Here is a 21452-nt window from a genome sequence, read left to right on the forward strand (position 1 = left end):
ATACGCATGAGAGAGATTTGTCTGCACTGCCTTCTTGGTATGCAAATCACTCTCATGCATGTTCATTGTGGATATCCTGAAAACCTGGTCTGCCAGTAGATTTCGAGGACCGGACTTGGGCAGCCCTGGTCTAAAAAAACTTCAGTTAACTTAATTACCCTCAGGGGAAACATTAGAATTGCAGAAGAATTGGAATAAAGGAGAATGCTGAATATTTGCATGCATGCTTATAGACTTGGTGTTCTGGTATCCCACAATACTATCCTACATGTGCATTACTGCTGGGTTATTTCAGAAGTTGAGCTGTAGGGTGGAGGGGGTGGTGGTGTTAAGTCTCCATACTAGTTGCGTTAATATGTGTTCTTTGAATCCTAGGAGATTGAATTTCTTTTTTTGTTCCCCCTAATCATAGCATAGAACTACATATATCTAATATAATAAAACGCTAGGCCACGCATGCGCACTCCCATCGCGTGGGTCCGTTTTCTGTGAGCTGTAGCGACCCATAGGAAGTGCGCATGCGCGGCTTACGGTTCTTTAAAAGACGCAGCGGTGGCTACTCTCACGATCCCCGCCTGTCGGACTTTCGATGCAGGTGGGGATCATGAGAGGAGTCACCGCCGTGTCTTTCAAATAAAAAAAAAAAATACGGCAAGGCGGATGTCGGCCGCGGCAGCTGTCGGCGGCTGCAGGCCATGGCAGCTGTAGCCCGCCGCGGCCGAGCACGGAGACGGGCCGAAGTTTTTTTCAACTTCTCAAAGACGCTGCAGCGGCTCCTCTCACGAGCCGCTCCTGCGTCGGAGAAGGCGGCGATCGTGAGATGAGCCGCCGGGAAGTTACACTGCTGGGGGCTCGGGCTGTTAGGTCCGTGCAGGATCCTCTCGCGGTAAATAGAGGGAGAGGGAATGCTGCGGCTGCTGGACAGGGAAGTAGGGAAGGAAATAGGAAGAAAGACACAGGGGCAGGGAGAGAGACAGAAAGACAGACAGACAAAGGGGGCCAGGGAGGGAGAGAGACAGAAAGAAAGACAGCGGGAGGAAGAGAGACAGAAAGAAAAAGACAGGGGTATGGAGAGAAACAGAAAGAAAGACAGACATATATTCTACCACCAGGGGGAGGAAGGGAGACAGAAAGAAAAGAAGAAAGACACAGGGACAGGGAGAGACACAAAGACAGACAGACAAAGGGGGCCAGAGACAGACAGAAAGAAAGACAGCAGGACTGAGAGAGAGAGAGACGGAAATAAAGACAGACAGACAGACATATATTCTAGCACCCGTTAATGTAACGGGCTAAAATACTAGTTGATCTATAACACACTTGTTTTTGAGCAATTTTCAAAACATGGAATTGAGGAGTTTGTTTAGGGGAGGAGAGAACAGTTAATAATATACTTGTCACACTCAGTTCTTTCATATTAGAACTGTACAATATTAGTAGTGGCAGGCATGTTTGGACAATTTCTTGTATATTTAACACATATCAGTTTTTTTGCTTTGAGAGCTCAGTATGTACTATTTGTGTGCATTACTATTTTTATATCCATTGTAGGCCAATCTTTTGTCCTCTCATCGGAGTCTAATACAGCGAGTAGAAACAATTGCCCTTGGTGATGACCTTTGTGACCGAAGCGAGCAGGTTACCCTGTTTCTGTTTAATGACTGCCTAGAGGTAAGATCATATTGCATATTTCTGAAGTAATATATCACAGTAGAGCAACCCTAGAGAGTTGACTGATGCATGAATGACAGCCTAAGTGAACTTGACTGGAAGTAGCTTTCAGGTTACCTTTATGGGAATGAAATATGTTTGACACTGCAGTGAAGATCATATTTAATGCAAAGAAGTTAGGCCATGTTACTCCCCCTCCTTTATAAAGCTTATTGGTTGCCAGTAGAACATAGAATCACATACAAAATTATTTTACTAACCTTTAAAACTAGACAAAATAGTCAACCACAATTTATCAATAACCTTCTTATTCCCTATAATTCTTCTAAGACTAAGATCTTCTTCTAAAAATCTGCTATCTGTTCCATCTCTGAAGTTTATCAACGCAATGAGGTCTACTATTTTCTCTGTCAGCGCTCCATCTCTTTGGAATAATATTCCAGTCCACTTACGGGAAGAATCAACTCTTCACCATTTTAAAACTAAATTAAAAACATTTATTTTTCTTGATGCTTTCGAGATCTAAATGTCCTTTTTAGGGCTATATAGTTTTATTCTACTTTTAGATACCCTCCCTTTTGTTCTTTCCCTATATGTTCTCTTTCTTACTTGATAAATTGTAGTTCTTTCCTTTTTTGTTCCTGTTTATTTTTGTATTGTTTATAAATGTTTTAAATAATGATTATTGTTTTAAAGGATGTATAGTTACCCCATATGTTTTTAACATAATGTTCACCGCCTAGAAGGCCGATTGGGCGGTTTATAAGATTTTTAAATAAACTTGAAACTAAGTTTAATAGCTAATAATTGTCTTGGTGTAACTTGACATTATACTAGTTGCAGGTGGGGGGTGGGTTATTTTTAATCTATTTTTTTAATGACCACAGGAGAGGACATGTTTATTTAAAAAAAAAAAAAAAAAAAAGGCAGCATACATATTTTATTTGCAAGTAAAGTTAAGAATTTGCATAAGCTCATGCCTGAGCTTTATAAAGCATTGGTGGCTAACTGTTCCTGGAATCGGGTTATCTGAACCGGGACGATTAAAAAGATAAGTTCATGAAATTTTCAATATTATCTGCTTAAAAGATGACAATTTAAACTATCTTAAAAAATTATAAATTATACTATAAACCTTATTAACTTAGGAACAATTTTGATAAATTAGTATAGGAGCCTATGAGGAAGTGTCAGCGGCAAGGTAGCCCCTCAAGTTTCTACTTTGTGTAGTTGGGGTGCCGCTTCTGATGGCTCTATAAATACTAATTGAATATTCTCTGAGAATTGGTCTCAAATAAATTGCTTATTGGAAAATCATGTGGAAATATCATATGATACTGTTCTGTTCCGTATGTCTATGAGGAAAAGTCAATTATCAGCACATAACAATAAGCTTTTGATGATAATGACGGGTGTTGCTATGCAACATATTACTAACAACTGAAAAAATTATAGTAATCTCAATTATACGTTTTGGTGGAATTCCCTGTGTCATATTTACAAGATGGAAAGAGCAATTGCAATACAGAAAGGAAGTTATAAAAATTTTTTAAAGATATGGAGACCGATGGTTGATTTTTATAGTGAATAGGCATCATTTTTCTTTGATAATATACATAGGGGGGTGGGGGGATTGGAAGATAAGATGTAGCGAAATTGAAATTTTGAAGGAATATGATAGTTTTAATGATTGTATAGGGGAGGGTTTTTAATTAATTTACATATTAAGAATATAATGTATGATGTTCAAGTGTTATATGATAGTATTTCATGTTGTTCTTTTTGTGCACTTGATATAAGTTTGAAAAAGAATAAAGAAATTTAAAAAAAAAAAAAGAATATTCTCTGAAAAGTGAAGTAAAGTCATATGAAGATTTGCATACTTTGATGAATTAGATATTAACTGCAAAATCTTAGAGAGTTCTCGGCTTGTTTAATTGAGCTTTATAAAGAGCATTGTATAGCTTGTGAACCATGGCGTGAAAGTGCTGCATTGTGGCTTTTTCTGCATAAAGGTAGGGGAGTTGGGCGACATCATGGACAGAACCAATAAGCTGGAACTCCCAAAGCTAAATCTTGAAATATCCTTACTACCTTTCTGCATGTGGTAACAACCACCTGTCTAAATTCATTTTTCCTTATCTGTCTGCTTTGTCCAGCAGTAGCTTTCTCCTTCTGTCAGTGGGGCCTCATGCAATGCATCCTTATAACATATTGCAGTAACTTTCTGCAGCACTGAACTCTGAATTGGAGGATGCACTTGGGGCAATCCACATACATGATACTTCATGTTCTGCAGCTAGTGGTAACCACTGGAGCCCATAGTCTTGTGTTGAGTGAAGCCTTTCAAGGAATGCATTCCAAAGTATGGAGAGGGTGTGGTTAGGGATACTCCTTGAGGATCTTAATGACCTCGGAGGTGTGCAGAGGGAGATCCTCGCCATTACTTTTAAGTACCTTGAAGTTTAGGGATGAGGGTTTTAAATATAACCCTGTATTGTACTGATAGCTAGTGAAGCTTTTGAAAAAATGGTGTAATGTAGTCACGTTGCTGCTTACAGCCTTCTATTAGTCTTGCAGGAGCTAGTGCAGACCCATTGTAGTCAGACTCAGTATAATGTGAACTACAGTAGATGCCTTGGGGGAAGGGGGAGGACACCATTTCATCCCTCACCACTAAGATGCAAACTGCTTTGAGCCACCCTTGGGGGTAACTGCAGACAGAGGAAGGGGACCAAGAAAAGAAAAAGTCCCAGTATTCTGTGAGTTGGGGGTGGAATGTTACCTCTGGAGAAAGAGGGTTAGAAATAAGTGCTGCTTTCATGGGGTGGGGTAGGGAGAAAGCATGGTTCCTGTTTAGAAAAAGGTGATCTTTCTGTTCACTGACCAAGGACATCCCTAGGCATATTTGTGGTGCTTCAGAAGTCTGCTCAACTCTTGATACTACAGCACTCCACTACAGATATTCTGGTATTGCTGTTGGGGACAAATACGTTGATTAGTTTAAATAGTAGATATTTCCCTTCCCAGTCTAGTCTTATTTCCTTCAAAACTGTAGCATGAACATTGGACTCAAATGTAGCACCCCCCCCCAAAAAAAAAAATCTCTTTCCTATTCAAAGTTATTTTGGGTTACAGTAATATCTGGTTTGTAATCTACTAAAATGAGATTCCTAAACATTTGCTCTAAGATTTTTGGCTTCTCAGTACCAATGTTAGTAAAAAAATTTCCCTCTAAACACTTTCACATATAATGTAAGAACCGTTAACACTCGGCCATCCCATCTCCTTCCAACAGCCATCCACTCTACATGTAACATCACGCCACTTTAATTCTTCTAAACCTTCCCACCACCACCACCACCAAATTGTCACCACATACAACCTCCCATGCAGCTAAATATCATTCCCACCCCTGAAGTCTCTATATCAAACAGTTATTAATTATCCAGGGCATGCATGTAAATTAATTCAATAAACAATCTCATGAAACAGATTAAAATTCTGTTTTTCTCATATCACTGAACCCTAATAAACTAACATATTACATTGTTTAGTATCATACAAGCTTAGAAGAATACTAGGTTCATCATGTTGCACTTTCTCCAAAGCAAACAAAAAGGGACAAAAATACTCTTACTAAAAACAAAAACAAGCAGTGGTCTAAAAAGCTGTATCCGAATGAATCAACACAAACTTGATTGTAGCTGTCGAGCTATTCTCAAATATAGATGATATGGAGTGACGTAAATAGGACCCAACACAGACTGTGTTTCAGCAAAATATGCCTTCCTCAGGAGTCCAAATGTCATATCAATTACAATTTGTGACAATTTGTGCGTCATGTAACTTGAAAACACGTGGCAGTATGGACACCACTAAGTATTTCTGTAATTTATGTTGATTCATCCAGATACAGCTTTTTATCCCACTTTGTCTTGTGCGCTTTCTCCAAACCCTGCGGTCTCCGCCTGCCTCCACAGCCCTTTCCCATTTGGCTGAACACATTGCCAAATTACATAGTCCTCCATTACCTCCCATACAGACTTTGATTACTTGCCTAGAGCTATTAATGAAAAGGCATCACATGTTGTTTACTCCCATGTTGATCTCTCTGCCTCTAACTTCTGGCTTGTGGCAGCTTAAAACAAATCGGAAGGCTTGCAGAAACTGAGAATCTCCAATGTGAGAATAAAAGTGTTAATTTGCAAGTGGAAGGACATGTTCCTCATCATTCATGAACATTCTGAGTGAGATGGATGTTGGTGACAGAATTCTTTAATTATAACTACATCTATCTGTGCATATGTAAATCAAACTTGTGACTTCTAGTTCTATTTAGTTGAGTTTTGTTTTCATGTGGCATTTTCTTTAGCTACAGTTCAAGTTAGCTCTTGTTCCAAATTGGCAGAACAGCATTTGTGATGGATGTTGTGCTTTTCCTTATTTAGTTAATTAGTGTTTCAGATGGTTAGCTGGGCTAATGAGGTAAGTGATAGTTTAGTGCCAACTGTATCCCATCTCTTAGATTTAGTAGAGTCTATGATGTAATTGAGTAGGTGAGCTGTGAAGTTAAATTCAATGAGGAAGAACAAAATTTACCATAGATGCATACTGATGCTCCATAATGCTTTTATTTTCTGATGCTCTTTCCTGAAAGTAAATCGGTATACCATTTTTCTTGTACTAGTTTGGTGTGAGCTGCATTTTTTTTGTGATTGGAGCAAATGTAAATACATGTCTTAAGCGCACATCTACATAAGAACATAAGCAGTGCCTCTGCTGGGTCAGACCAGGGGTCCATCTTGCCCAGCAGTGGCCCATCAGATCCAGGACCTGCATAGTAATCCTCTGTCTATACCCTTCTATCCCCTTTTCCTTCAGGAAATCATCCAATCCCCTCTTGAACCCCAATACCGTACTCTGTCTTATTACACCCTCTGGAAGCGCATTCCAGGTGTCCACCACCCTTTGGGTGAAGAAGAACTTCCTAGCATTGGTTCTGAATCTGTCCCTTCTTAATTTTTTTGAATGCCCTCTCGTTCTTGTAGTTTTCGAAAGTTTGAAAAATCTGTCCCTCTCCACTTTCCCTATGCCCTTCATGATCTTGTAAGTCTCTATCATATCCCCTCTAAGTCTCCGTTTTTCCAGGGAAAAGAGCCCCAGTTTCTCTAATCTTTCAGCATATGAAAGGTTTTCCATATCTTTTATCAATCGCGTCGCTTTTTTCTGAATCCTCTCGCGTAACACCATATCCTTCTTAAGGTACGGTGACCAATATTGGACGCAGTACTCCAGATGCGGCGCACCATCGCCCGATACAACGGCAGGATAACTTCTTTCGTTCTGGTTGTAATACCTTTCTTGATAATACCTAGCATTCTATTTGCCTTCTTAGAGGCCGCTGCGCAATGTGCCGACGGCTTCATTGTCTTGTCCACCATTACCCCCAAGTCCTTTTCTAGGGTACTTTCACCCATTACCAGCCCTCCCATCGTATAGCTGTACTTCGGGTTTCTGTTTCCTACATGCAAGACTTTACATTTCTCTACATTAAACTTCATCTGCCATCTCGTCACCCACTTTGTAAGTCTTCACAGTCCTTTTTTGTCCCAACTTTACTAAACAGTTTGGTGTCGTCTGCGAATTTTATTACTTCGCACTTTGTCCCTGTTTCTAGATCGTTTATAAATACATTGAACAGCAGCAGTCCGAATACCGACCCCTCTCATTCTGGCTTGCGCAATTCATCCTCTGTGGAGATACATGCCTGTCCTCTGCTGGTGATGGTTGATGTGGACTAGGTACCAGACGCCTTTTATTGATCTCATTTGAGTTCTTAATACATTCTCTGCTGGTACAGTGTCTGTGCGCCGGACTCTGGATCCATCTTTGGACTGAGGACGCTGTCTCAAGGATCACTAAGTGGACATCTTTTTAAGGGCCAGCTTCTTGTTAGTATAGGTCTGGATGACCTCTACACAGGTGTTGCCGAGCGCCACCCTAAGTTCTCTAAACAAGTTTTGCTGGACATCGAGAGAGGGTAGTAGTACTCTTCCTTTCCTCCCTCAGGTGTCGTCAGGGATATATAGGTTTTTCCTCCGAGACATTCCCAGAACTATGCCTGTGTTACAGCGGTTCCAATTCCAGGCATCCCGAGGTTCCTGTGCAGTGGCTATGCCTAAAAAGCTCCGATGATACAAGGGGTCGGGCGTGGCTTCCTCATCTTGTCAGGAGTGGACTCGATTTTCATTGGACATTAGTTAGTCCTTCTTTGCCTACCTCCAGCTTGGTTTCTGGACTCTGGTAAGTCGACCAAAACGGAGTCCAGGGTCCGCGATACTCTGCAATGCCTCTTGGACATTGGGATGCTGGAACCTTGGGGCACATTGGGGCTTAGGCAGACACTCCTTTTACTTCATTGTACGAGAGAGGCTCAGAGGATTGGAGACTCATTCTGGATCTAAAATCGATCACCGCTGCTTGAGAATTCCTTTTTTCCAAATGGTAATGGAGTACACGGTGATAGCTGCTTTCTCTCCAGGAGAGTTTCTAGTGTCCTTGGATCTCACAGAGGCTTACAATCTACCCAGATGCAGGTTTCTGCATTTCCATGTTCTGCAACAGCATTTCCATTTCACAGCTCTGCCCTTTGGCCTTGTGACAGCACCCCGCATTTTTGTCAAAGTGATGGTAGTTGTGGTCACTTTCTGCCAGCAGGGGGGTCCAAGTCCACCCTTCCTGGGATAACTGGTTGATCTGGGCTTCATCTCGTTGGGTGTATGAAAGTTCAGTGGAGACGGTAGTGTTTCTGCTGCAGGTGTTGATGAGTTCAGGAAGAGACGCTTGGCATCCTCCCACTCCCTGGAGTTTCTGGGGCTTCTCTTCATCTCCAGACAGGGTTGTGTGGTTGTGTATATCTTCTCAAGGCATGTATACAGAACCTTTGATAACAGATCCAAATTCTTCTGGACCATCCAGCTCCCTTGGTCTGGTTTTATCTGCAGATTCTGGGTTCTTGCTCAGCTTTCTTGGAGGTGATCCCCTGGGCCAGAGTGCCCATGTGCCCTTTACAGGAGTCCCTTCTATCTTGGTGGTCTCCACAGGGGGAGGGTAACAAGACTGTTATAATACCTTTCTATCGCTCCATGATGCAACCTCACCTGGAGTATTGCGTTCAATTCTGGTCTCCTTATCTCAAGTAAGATATAGCGGTACTAGAAAAGGTTCAAAAAAGAGCGACTAAGATGATAAAGGAGATGGAACTCCTCATAAGAGGAAAGACTAAAAAGGTTAGAACTCTTCAGCTTGGAAAAGAGACAGCTAAGAGGAGATTTGATTGGAGTCTACAAAATCTTGAGTGGAGTAGAATGGTTACAAGTGATAGCTTTCTGCAGATTTACAGGCAGTTTGAATCAACAGCTAAAGTACAGACTCATGTGTATCTTAACAGAACCCAGATTATCGAGGTAAGAACCTAATCTGTCAATCTTTGGCTTTAATGTGACCTTTCTCGATTTCTTTAACTTACAAATTCTGATTTTGACACATAGAAGGGCATTTTTTGAAAGTGCGTTTAAGTTCGACTTTGGATGTATCCTGCAGGACATCCAAATATCAGGATGGCAAAATATCCATTTTCAAAACTGCTAGATGTCCAATTTTATTTTTATTTTTTGCCCCAAAGGATGTCTTAACTTTTTTTTAGCCATCTTTAAATACAAAAACATCCTAATCCAGACTATTTGGACATGGAAGGGGCCAGCATAGTAATGGACTGGCCACATAGCTATGTCAACAGAGCAATGGGGCACTTTAGAGGGCACTGCTGTGAACTTCTCATAAAGGGTGCCAGATGTATATCTCATAAAGGGTGCCAGATGTATATCTCACCATGTCCCCCAAAACCTACTATACTCACCTGTGTACCACCCCAATAGCCCTTATGGCTGCAGGTGGCACCTATATGGTAGTATAGTAGGGTTTGGTTGGGTTTTAATGGGCTCATACTTAATAACATAGATGTGGTTAGAGTGACTTATGGGTCTAGGCCTCCTCTCTATGGTTCACTAGCCCACCCACAAGGCTACTTAAGACACCTGTGTGCTGCTCTACTAGACTTTCCCATGCCACTGCTGTTCTAAAGACAGGTATGTACCTTTTTGTTCTCATTTTTGTGTGGTGGAATGGGGTTAATGAACACTGGGGAAGTGTGGGGGTGTCTTACCTTGATAATGCATGCAGTGGTCATCTGATCAATTTGAGCATCTTTGTGGCACCTGCTAGACTTCCAGAAAAGTGGCTTTGATTATCAGCACTTGGACGTTCTGGCAATTTAGGATGTCCAAATGCCAATTTAAGACACTTTTTGGGGCTCATAATCAAAAAATATAAATGCCCATAGTATGATCAAGACGGTATGATGTCACTGTTTGCAGTTTATAATGATGGACCTAAAATTATTTGTTCTTTTTTTTTTGTTGTTTTTTTACTAGCTTTTTTATCCTGGACTGTTTTCGACAGTTCTGTATTTGGCATGCTTGGCTTATAGCAAAGATCTAAACATGAATCTTGCAGGAGACTTATGGATAAAGCTAGATAAAATATAGGCAGGGCTGTAAACCTTCAATGTGTCTGAGTATTTCTTTGGGAACTGCTCAGTCCATTATTGCCAGTAGCTTGATCCTTCATCCAGGTGTATGCAAATAGCCTAATTAATGTGATGAACATGTGAGTTTTCACTCCTTTTGGATCTTACTAAGGGATTTTGGAAACAGATAATCTTAGATTTGCTACCTCAAAGGGTATATGAAGACGTTCTTGATTTCTTTTGAATATTATCTTGCATGAAGAAAATGCTGTCCAGATCATTGAAAACTTTCATGTACAAGATTGTGAAGATTTTTGTAAGGTGCTGTAAAACCATATTAAATTTACTAATCCTCACATACAACAGCCATATTTTTCTATGCCACTTATGACTGCATTCACCTGAAATCTGTCATACCTAAATTTTTTATAGGTTGCAAGGAAACGACACAGAGTTATGACTTCCTTCAAAAGTCCCCATGGACATACTCGTCCTCCAGCATCTCTGAAACACATTATTTTAATGCCTTTATCACAAATCAAGAAAGTACTTGACATCAGGGAAACAGAAGGTTGGTAGATCAAATGGGTAATATATGGAGCTAAACTTTTTCTCTTTTTTTTTTCCAATTCTTTATTCATTTTAAAAAAACTTCCAGTAAGTGTAACTTCATTTATATCATTTCAAACTCCAATACAGCACTTAATATTCTATTAAATTCCATATCAGAATTTATCCCCCCCTAATCAATTATATTCCTTAAATATTCTATTGTCCAATGATTCTTGCTTTTTGGAAATCAATATAAGGTCAAATAAATTGTATTTTGGAGAATCCAGTGACAGTATCGTATGATACTGTGCTGTTTGGCATGTCAATGAGAGCTGAGTCAAATATCTAAAATTAATAGGCTTTTACTTATTATGACAAGGGTTGCCATACAACAAGATTACGAGTAATTGGAAAAATTGGAAAAGACTGAATTACAGTTTCTGGCGGAACTCTTTATAAAATGGAAAGGATAATAGCCACACAGCAGGGGAATTTTAAAAAATTTCAGGAAATTTGGGAGCCATTAACAAAATATTTTCCCCTTAAAAATACACATCCAAAATGGGGGGGAGGGGGATACATGGTTTGGAGCTAAACTTTCTAATAACTGACTAAGGTTTCTGTAGGCTTCTGTCTCAATCTCTAATTGAGAACTCTCAGAATTTCAAACTCTTCTTTTAATTGCCCTAATAGTTCCAAAACCTCTTTATTCTTCTTGCTGCTCTTCTTCCAAATTCATTTGGTCCCAGTTTCTTACATAATAATTTTACAAATATTACTTCCCCAAACACATATGGGCAGAAATCCTTATAAGGCAGTGATAACCCCAAAATGTTTAGCGTTGCTCTTCTTTTTGCATAATGTATTTTAAATGATTGGGTTCTGTTTCAACATGTATATAATTGTGCTTCAAGATGGCAGTTGCTTTTAATTCAATAATGTATTGTTTATTTTCTAGCAGGAGATAAGTTAGTCATTTTTGCTTTCCCGTTACAGATTGTCACAATGCTTTTGCCTTGGTGGTCCGACCTCCAACAGAACAGTCAAATCAGCTGTTTAGTTTTCAGCTAACTACAGAAGAAATCCCTAAGGTAGATTGGCTGAAGATGTTGTGCCGGCATGTCGCCAACACCATTTGCAAAGCAGATGCTGTAAGTTGCAACTTATATTTTTTTATAGAAGGTGAAGGCAATAGGTTTAATAGCAGTGGTTCTAATGCTGTCCTTAAGTTGGACCTTACTAATCCAATTTCAGGTTCTCTCTCAAGAAGATACATGAGAGTTCTTAAACATGCTTTCCCACGTTTCAAGTATTTGTTTCATGCATTTTCTTTCACTAGCCAGAAAATCCTCGTACTTAGGAATGCCATTAGGGCAAGGCTAGAAAATTATGCTGTAGCAATCCTAATACTGTATTGAGCTGCTGCTTCATTTTAGTATATATACAAATATCTTATGTGCAAACTCACTCCCCCCTCTGAATTTTAGAGAGCCCTATTAAACTGGCCACCCATTTAAATCTCTAGTATTTTCGCAGCTTGTTTATGTGGCAAAAAATCAAGTTTACTCAGTCAAAAGTTCTGGTGGAATTCGTTGTGTCACATTTACAAAATGGAAAGAATAATTGCTTTGCAGAAAGGGACGGAAGGCACCCGGAAGTGCGCATTCATTGACACGAATGTGCGTGATAGCCCATTTGGCTGTGACCCGCTTCGGTGGAGAGATCCGGGAGGTGCGGGGGAGAGGAGAAGAGACGCCGGCCAGGAGGAGAGTCATCTGCGCCATCTGACTTCCTACAGTCAGCCAGTGTGTCGCGGTACACTTGAAATCTCAGGAGGCATACTGGTGTTCCTTGGCACACAGTTTGCGATACACTGCCCTACCACATACAGAGATTTTAGTGGCGATTGGTAGGTATGAACAGGTTGAGGCTTAATAAGTTGCAAAATCTTGCAAGGATGTGTGGTACACGCTTTATATAAACTGGTAAGCCGGACTTGACAACTAAACACTTGCAGCACTGGTCCAATGACAGAATAATAGTTGATGTACAGAAGGTGTTTGAGACCTTTGCATCTGAATCTGAATAGGTTGTGCAATACTTCAGTATCAAATGGTTATGTGGTATTCTGAAATTAGAGGCGCTTGACGGACACGGTCTGATGAGGACCAGCCAGCACGGTTTCAGCAAAGGCAGATCTTGTTTGACAAACTTGCTGCATTTCTTCGAGGGAGTAAACAAGCAGATAGACAAGGGCGACCCGGTCGACATTGTATATCTGGATTTTCAAAAGGTGTTTGACAACGACTACTTCAGAAAATTGCGAGCCATGGAATCGAGGGTGAAATACTCACGTGGATTAAAAACTGGCTGGAGCATAGGAAACGGAGAGTGGGGGTAAATGGACAATACTCGGACTGGAAAAGCGTCACCAGTGGGGTGCCGCAGGGCTCGGTGCTTGGACCCGTGCTCTTCAACATCTTTATAAACGATCTGGACATAGGTATGACGAGCGAGGTGATTAAATTTGCGGACGATACAAAGTTATTCAGAGTAGTGAAGACGCAAGGGGATTGAGAAGATCTGCAACGTGACATAATCAGGCTCGAGGAATGGGCATCAACATGGCAGATAGAGGTTCAACGTGGATAAGTGTAAAGTGATGCATGTCGGTAACAAAAATCTCATGCACGAATACAGGATGTCCGGGGCGCTACTTGGAGAGACCTCCCATGAAAGAGACTTGGGAGTTCTGATCGATAAGTCGATGAAGCCGTCCACGCAATGTGCGTCGGCGGTGAAAAGGGCGAACAGAATGCTAGGAATGATAAAGAAGGGGATCACGAACAGATCAGTTAAGGTTATCATGCCGCTGTACCGGGCCATAGAGTGCTCTCACCTGGAGTACTGCGTCCAGCACTGGTTGCCGTACATAAAGAAGGACATGGTACTACTCGAAAGGGTCCAGAGAAGAGCGACTAAGATGGTTAAGGGGCTGGAGGAGTTGTCGTATAGCGAAAGATTAGAGAAATTGGGCCTCTTCTCCCTTGAGCAGAGGAGATTGAGAGGGGACATGATCGAAACATTCGAGGTACTGAAGGGAATAGACTTAGTAGATAAGGACAGGTTGTTCACCCTCTCCAAGGTAGGGAGAACAAGAGGGCACTCTCTAAAATTGAAAGGGGATAGATTCCGTAGAAACATAAGGAAGTTCTTCTTCACCCAGAGTGGTAGAAAACTGGAACGCTCTTCCGGAGTCAATCATAGGGGAAAACACCCTCCAGGGATTCAAGACAAAGTTAGACAAGTTCCTGCTGAACCGGAACATGCGCAGGTAGGGCTAGTCTCAGGGCGCTGGTCTTTGACCAGAGGGGCGCCGCCTGAGCGGACTGCTGGGCACGATGGACCACTGGTCTGACCCAGCAGCGGCAATTCTTATGTAATAGCAGAATTCATTGAATTCTTAAAGCAGTTGCACCATAATTTCATCTCTCCTACCCATTTTACCCAGCTACAGATAAGCACATTGATCTCTCAAAACTGTCATGTTTAACTGGATAGAAGTTGCTGTTTGATCCATTTTATTATTTAAATTGCTAAGTAGTGGTTTGTCCACATGATGTCAGTAGAGACTATATAGTCTCAATTCCCAACAACTTTCATAATGGATTAAGAACTGTCAAGTATATTCCTCTGAAAATGAGTGAATTTGTAGTTTGAAATACTTTTAACCTAGTTTTAATGAAATGGTTGTCTTTATCAGGAAAATCTGATTTATACTACTGATCCAGAGTCTATTGAAGTGAATACAAAAGATATGGACAGTACCCTGAGTCGGGCATCCCGGGCAATAAAGAAAACATCAAAAAAGGTAAAAATATTTGTATGTTTCATACATTATTTTAAATCTTTCAAAATGTATTTTATTTTAACATTGGAATAACTCATCTTTAAGCATCACTCTTATCCTTTAAGCCAAAGCAGCTGGTTAGTGCTTTTCAAGGCTTCATACCCTTGCACATTATATTGTGGGTAAAATAGAACCATCTAGATGGGCTGACACTATTAACCCTAATTCTAGTGTGACTTTTCTCTGAAACGTTCGATACTGTAAAGAATTCATTTGCCATATAGAGCATAGTAGTGGAAACATGGACTCCTGAGGAAGGCCACATCTGCCAAAACTCACAGTGGTTGAGTCCCACTGGTATCACTATACACTGTGACCTGCATTTACTCAGGAGAGGTATTTTTAAAAAATATAGATTTTCAAGTGTTATATTGTAATTGTAATGGATGTATTTATGTACACTTGTTTATGATTTATAATGAATAAAGAATTAAAAAAAAAAAAAAGTCATCTCTGGATGCCTTGACGATGCAGGCTGGCACTACTGGAGCTGGGGATGTTGGTACTCTCGTGGATCTCCAGGATCAGGGAGGTCTTCCTGATCTGAGGGAGGATCCTGCAGTGCAGAGATTTTTTTAAACCCGCAAACTTGGCTGATTCTGATTTTTTGGGTCATTCAGGGAATTACAGCTGGATGGAGGTCTTGCTGCTGCTGCAGATTACTCACTGATGGATAGCGAGGGGCAACACACTTAATCCTCTCCAGACCATCTGGCTATTGTGAAAATGTTCACAGATATATGGGAAGCTTATATGTGCTCGGGCCATGTCCCTGCTCTATCCCATTGCTGACGCTTTTAATCCATGTTCTTTAGCACTCTCCAGACCAGTAGAGGTTAATCTCTACAAATGGGTATATATCCAATCATGAACAGCAGGTGGAGACTGAAAACAAAACTGTGGGACAGTATATAATATACTCCCTTCTCTATTTACCTCAGTCTTCTTTCAGTCTCCAGCAGGTGTTGAGTGATCTGTACCCATCTCCCTTGGTAGGGCTGTTGGAATTTGTTTAGGGAGTTTCTAGTCCCTGTTTTTGGCCGGACGGAGCTTGGGCGGACCCTGTTTGGAGGTCCGTCCGACCTCGGGGGTGTCAAACCCGGCGGGTCTCGAGCAGGGTCCCTCCCCCCACTTCCTCCACCTCCCCACATTTTTCTAGAGGAGCCTCAGCAGTAAGCCTTGCCCCCTAAATCAAGCAAGGCATATTGCTTCGAGAGCCTGTGGAGTCTGTTCTGTAAAAAAAAAAAAAAATCCTGAGGTAGTGCTGGTCTGGAGGGTTGTTTCCCTTTAAGAAAACTGTATTTTAATGTATTTTTTCATCTAACCGGCACTTTTTTATAGCTAGGTCGCGTATGGAGCAATTGTGCCCTTCTCCGGGGGAGTGGGACACAATTAGGTCCAGCCGCGAGGCACTCGCGGCCGGACTGAAATTGGTAGTTTGGCCCGGTGAGGTGGTGGAGCTCCGTCGGCAGCAGCTGCAGGCGCCCAGAGCTCCCCGCCGATGGTGCCTCGCGAGTCGGCTGGGAGCAGTGGGGAAGCCCGGTCTTCCCCAACCGCCCACGGAGGGATTCCCCGAAGGATTCCCTCTCAGCTGATTTTTGACAGCTGATGCCGACTTGCCTGTTTTAGCGGCTGGGACTGTTCAGGCTTCTCAGCCGCTACAGGCTATGGAGGGAGCATTTTTTGCGGGAAAGTCGCCATTTTCACAGTCTGGCCCCTCCATTTTGTCTTCCACCTCAGGTGACCTTCCCCCTGTATTGGAAAAACAGGGGCAGGTTTCTGCTGGGTCCCCTGCTGTGGCAGGGAGTCCCTTGGAACCCTCGGGGGGGGGGGGGGGGGGTTTCTCCTGATTTCTTTTTTTCTTTGTGCAGAGCCTATTTTCAGGCGGCTGGGGGTCCCGGATGCGCCCAGGGGGTTTCGGGGAGTGGGGTTTCCTCCGCGCTCCCTGCGGCTTTGCCTCTCTTGTCTGTTGTGGCGTCCCCTCTTCCTCCTCCCTTGTCCAAGCGTCCACGGGTGTCTTGGGACGAGGATTTATGGTCTGAGGAGCGTGTCGGTTTGGATGAGGACCTGGACCCTTTTGAGGATTTCCAGGACCCTCTCGAGGGGACGGCCGCTGGCGGCGGGTTGTCGGGTTTCCCGTCCTCCGGCGAAGAGGCGTCCGTGGTGCGCCTTTTTCAGAGAGATGAGCTACCGGACCTGATTCAACAGGTTTCTTCGGTGTTGCGTTTTGAGGATGCGCCGCCGGAGACTCCGCATGTGGGGGACCCTCTGCTTCGGGGGATCCGTACCGTTTCCCGCTCTTTTCCCATGCATCAGGATATTCGGGATATTGTACTGGAACAGTGGAAAACGCCGGAGGCGCCGTTTAGTTTGGCACGCGTCATGGCTCGTTTGTATCCCATCCCAGAGGGGGATCGGGCTACTTTAACATCGCCAGTCGTAGACGCGGTGGTCTCGGCGATTTCTAAGCGGCATACCGTGCCTGTTGAGGGCGGTTCTGCCTTGCGTGACTCTGAGGAGCGCAAGTTGGAGAACATTCTTAAGCAAAATTTTCAGGTCTCTGCCTTTGGGGTCCTGGCGGCTATTTGTGGGGGGCTGGTGGCTCACGCCGTGTTTCGGTGGGCTGAGCGTGTCCTGGATCGGGAGTCTGATGACTGGTCTTTGGTGGATCAGGAGGTGGCGAAGATTGAGATGGCTGCCTCGTTCCTCTCAGATGCTCTTTATGACTTGGTGCGTATCTCGGCTAAGTCTATGGCCTTTGGAGTGGCCGCGCAGCGTATTTTGTGGCTGCGCGCTTGGTCGGCGGATGCTGCGTCCAAAGCTAAGCTTACTAAATTTCCCTTCCGGGGGTCTTTTTTGTTTGGGGAGGAATTAGATAAGTTGCTTCAGACTCTGACGGACTCAAAGGTGCCTCATCTGCCTGAGGACCGTGCCTGCCCTGCGTCTCGGGGTGGCACTGCCCGAGGGCATTTGCGGGAGTTTCGCAAGTATCACCCTGGGCATGGGGCTGCTTCTTTCCCAGCTCCAGGGTTTTCCCGGGGTCAGTTCTTCCAGCGCTTGCAGCCCTTTCGGGGGGCCTGTCGGGGGGCAGGGAATCCCTCCGCCGGTTCCCCCGCTTCCCGTCCTGCACAATGACTCCTTGCCGGCACCCCCTTTGGTTCCGGTGGGGGCCCGGCTGCGCGACTTTTTCCCCAAATGGGCCGAGATCACGTCCGATCAGTGGGTCCTGGAGGTGGTGCGGGACGGTTATGCCCTGGAGTTCGCCCGCTCTCTGCCGGACCTTTTCCTAGCCTCTCCATGTCAGACTCCTTGGAAGACGCAGGCTTTTCGCCAGACCCTTCAGCGCTTGCTAGATCTCAAGGCAGTTGTTCCAGTGCCCCCTCCGGAGTGAGGCACCGGCAGGTACTCCATTTACTTTGTGGTGCCCAAGAAGGAGGGGACCTTTCGGCCCATCCTGGATTTGAAGGGGGTCAACAGGGCTCTCAAGATTCCCTCTTTTTGCATGGAAACTCTGCGGTCGGTCATTCTGGCGGTTCAGCCGGGGGAGTTTCTCACTTCTCTCGATCTGACGGAGGCCTACTTGCATGTTCCCATTCGGGCCTCTCATCAGCGCTTCCTTCGCTTTGCGATCTTGGGTCGGCACTATCAGTTCTGTGCGCTTCCCTTTGGTCTGGCCACAGCTCCCCGGACGTTCACCAAGGTGATGGTGGTCGTCGCGGCGGCCTTGCGCTCGGAGGGCATTATGGTGCACCCCTTCCTGGACGACTGGTTGATTCGGGCAAAGTCGTTGCAGGAGAGCTCCCAGGTTATGGCTCGAGTGGTGGAGTTTCTCCGGTCGCTGGGCTGGGTGGTCAACCTTTCCAAGAGTCGGTTGGTCCCGGCTCAGCGTCTGGAGTATCTTGGGGTTCTATTCGACACCTCCTTGGGGAAGGTCTTCCTTCCAGGGGCCCGGGTGAGAAAATTGCAATCTCAGATTCGCCTGCTTTTGGCATCCCAGTGTCCTCGGGCGCGAGATTTCCTCCCAGTCTTGGGGTCGATGGCGACGTCCCTGGACGTGGTGAGGTGGGCGCGCGGGCCCACATGCGTCCTCTTCAGTATGCTCTGCTCCGGAGGTGGTCACCCCAGAGGCACGGTTTGGAGGTTCCTGTCCCCCTGCGAGGCGTGGCGCGCTGCAGTCTGCGTTGGTGGCTCCGGACCCCTCACCTGGTTCAGGGGGTGGGTCTGGATCTCCCACAGTGGACGGTGCTCCTTACGGATGCGAGTCTCCTCGGTTGGGGGGCTCAATGATTGGGTCACTCAGCTCAGGGCACCTGGTCCACGGAGGAGGCCTCCTGGTCGATCAACGTGTTGGAGACCAGAGCGGTCCGTCTGGCGCTGTTAGCTTTCCGCTCCCTTTGGTTAGGCAAGTCAGTCAGAGTCCTGTCGGACAATGCCGCGGCGATGGCTTATGTCAATCGTCAGGGGGGCACCAAGAGCACTCAGGTGGCGCAGGAGGTGGCTCGGCTCATGCTTTGGGCGGAGTCCCATCTTCTGGACCTCTCGGCCTCTCACATAGCCGGGGTAGAAAATGTTCAGGCGGACTTCCTCAGTCGTCACTTCTTGGATCCAGGAGAGTGGTGTCTCGGCTCCATGGCGTTTCAGTTGATAGTGCAGGCTTGGGGGCAGCCCCTGATGGACCTGATGGCCACGAGTGGCAACGCCAAAGTGCCCCGCTTCTTCAGTCGTCGCAGGGACAGTCTGGCCTAGGGTCTGGATGCTCTGGTCCAACCGAGGCCAACGGAGGGGCTGTTGTATGTGTTCACTCCTTGGCCATTAGTGGGCAGAGTACTTCTTCGCATTGTTCACCATCCGGGTCTGGTGGTTCTGGTGGCTCCGGATTGGCCTCGACGTCCGTGGTATGCGGATCTGGTGAGGCATCTGGTGGCGGATCCTCTTCCTCTCTTGGACGATCTTCTGACGCAGGGTCCCATTCCCATGTTCGACCTGTCTCTCTTCTGTCTTACGGCTTGGCTCTTGAAAGGGGTCGCCTTAGTAAGAAGGGATATTCAGATAAGGTGATCTCTACGCTCTTGGGGTCCCGGAGGTTTTCTACCTCTCGGGCTTATGTGCGGGTTTGGCGTCTCTTTGAGGGGTGGTGCCGGGCGCGGGGAGTGGTCTCTTTTCGCGCTTCCCTGCCTACCATTCTAGAGTTTCTTGCAAGATGGCCTGGATAGAGGCCTGGCTTGGTCTTCTCTCCGGGTTCAACTTGCGGCCCTGTCGGCTTTTCGAGGGTTGGTGACAGGTCAGCGTTTGTCGGCCATTCCTGATGTGATTCGCTTTTTGCGGGCGGCCAAGTTGCTCAGGCCTCCCCTACGGCTCTCTGTTCCCTCTTGGGATCTCAATCTGGTTCTCTCTGTTTTGGTGCGCCCGCCTTTCGAGCCGTTGGATGGCTGTTCTTTGAAGGACCTTACTCTGAAGGCGGTCTTTTTGGTGGCCATTACTTCCGCTAGGCGTGTTTCTGAGCTACAGGCTTTCTCTTGTAGGGCTCCCTTCTTGGAGTTTTCTAGGGAGCGGGTTGTCTTGCGGCCTGTTCCTTCCTTTCTGCCGAAAGTAGTTTCTCCTTTTCATGTCAATCAATCGGTGGTCCTCCCAGTCTTGGGTAGTCGGGAGGGCTCTTCTGAGCAACGGCAGCTGCGCAAGTTGGATGTCGGTCGGGTCCTTCGCTCTTATGTGCAGCGGACCCAGGAAGTCCGGAAATCCGATCATCTCTTTGTCCTTCTGGCGGGTCCTCGTCAGGGGGCTGGCGCTTCTAAGGCTACTATTGCGCGCTGGATCAAGGAGACGATTGCTTCCGCTTATCTTCTGAGACAGAAGCCTGTTCCGAGTTTCTCAAGGCTCATTCCACTCGAGGTCAGGCAGCTTCTTGGGCTGAGTCGTCGCTCGTGCCTCCAGTGGATATTTGTAAGGCTGCGGTTTGGTCCTCTTTGCATTCCTTTGTTAGACATTATCGGGTAGATGTTCAGGCGCGTCGGGACGCGGTGTTCGGTGAGCATGTTCTGGTATCGGCCCTGCGGGGGTCCCGCCCGTGAGAGGGACTGCTTTGGTACGTCCCATTTGTAAAGATTAACCTCTACTGGTCTGGAGAGTGCTAAAGAAGGAGAAATTAGGTTCTTACCTGCTAATTTACTTTCTTTTAGCTTCTCCAGACCAGTAGAGGTCCACACCCTGTTTGTTGTTGTTATTGTTGTGTTGTTGGGGCTGTTTCGCGGGCAGTTTTTGGTTTTTGCTGCGGGTTCTAGTATTTTTCTAGGGCCGGGGAGAATTAAAGAACAGCGGCTGTGGCTCGGCTGGCTTAGCTGGCGAGCTGTGGGGACATTTTCCTTCGGGTATTTCTCCTCTGCATTTTCCAACAGCATTTGGGTATGTTATTTGTTACTCCTGTTCGGAGTATTGTTTTCTTTCTGTTTTCCAGTTCTTAGTTCTGCTTGGCTATTCGGCAGACTGATGTAAATAGAGAAGGGAGTATATTATATACTGTCCCACAGTTTTGTTTTCAGTCTCCACCTGCTGGTCATGATTGGATATATACCCATTCGTAAAGATTAACCTCTACTGGTCTGGAGAAGCTAAAAGAAAGTAAATTAGCAGGTAAGAACCTAATTTCTCCATACATCACTTGAAATTCCACAAAATTCTCCATAAATAAGATTTATCCTCCTCCTACCCACCATGTTAATATCAAATAAACTA

General features: G+C 44.9%; 1 protein-coding gene across 9 annotated transcripts in view; it reads left to right on the top strand.

Annotated features, from left to right (window-relative positions):
* The window catches only part of ECT2 (epithelial cell transforming 2), a 103532-nt gene that overhangs the window by 67452 nt on the left and 14628 nt on the right, over positions 1-21452 (top strand). For all 9 annotated transcript variants that reach the window (XR_004540687.1, XR_004540686.1, XR_004540689.1 and 6 more), the window contains 4 exons: positions 1552-1671; positions 10694-10832; positions 11810-11964; positions 14577-14684. Coding sequence is in view for 3 of the 9 variants with exons in the window: in XM_033959290.1 (XP_033815181.1) it covers positions 1552-1671; positions 10694-10832; positions 11810-11964; positions 14577-14684 (522 nt within the window). In the remaining 6 variants the exon portion in view is untranslated. The remainder of the gene's footprint in view (positions 1-1551; positions 1672-10693; positions 10833-11809; positions 11965-14576; positions 14685-21452) is intronic.

The sequence above is a fragment of the Geotrypetes seraphini genome, chromosome 9 (assembly GCF_902459505.1).
Source record: "Geotrypetes seraphini chromosome 9, aGeoSer1.1, whole genome shotgun sequence".
NCBI classification, from domain to species: Eukaryota; Metazoa; Chordata; class Amphibia; order Gymnophiona; family Dermophiidae; genus Geotrypetes; species Geotrypetes seraphini.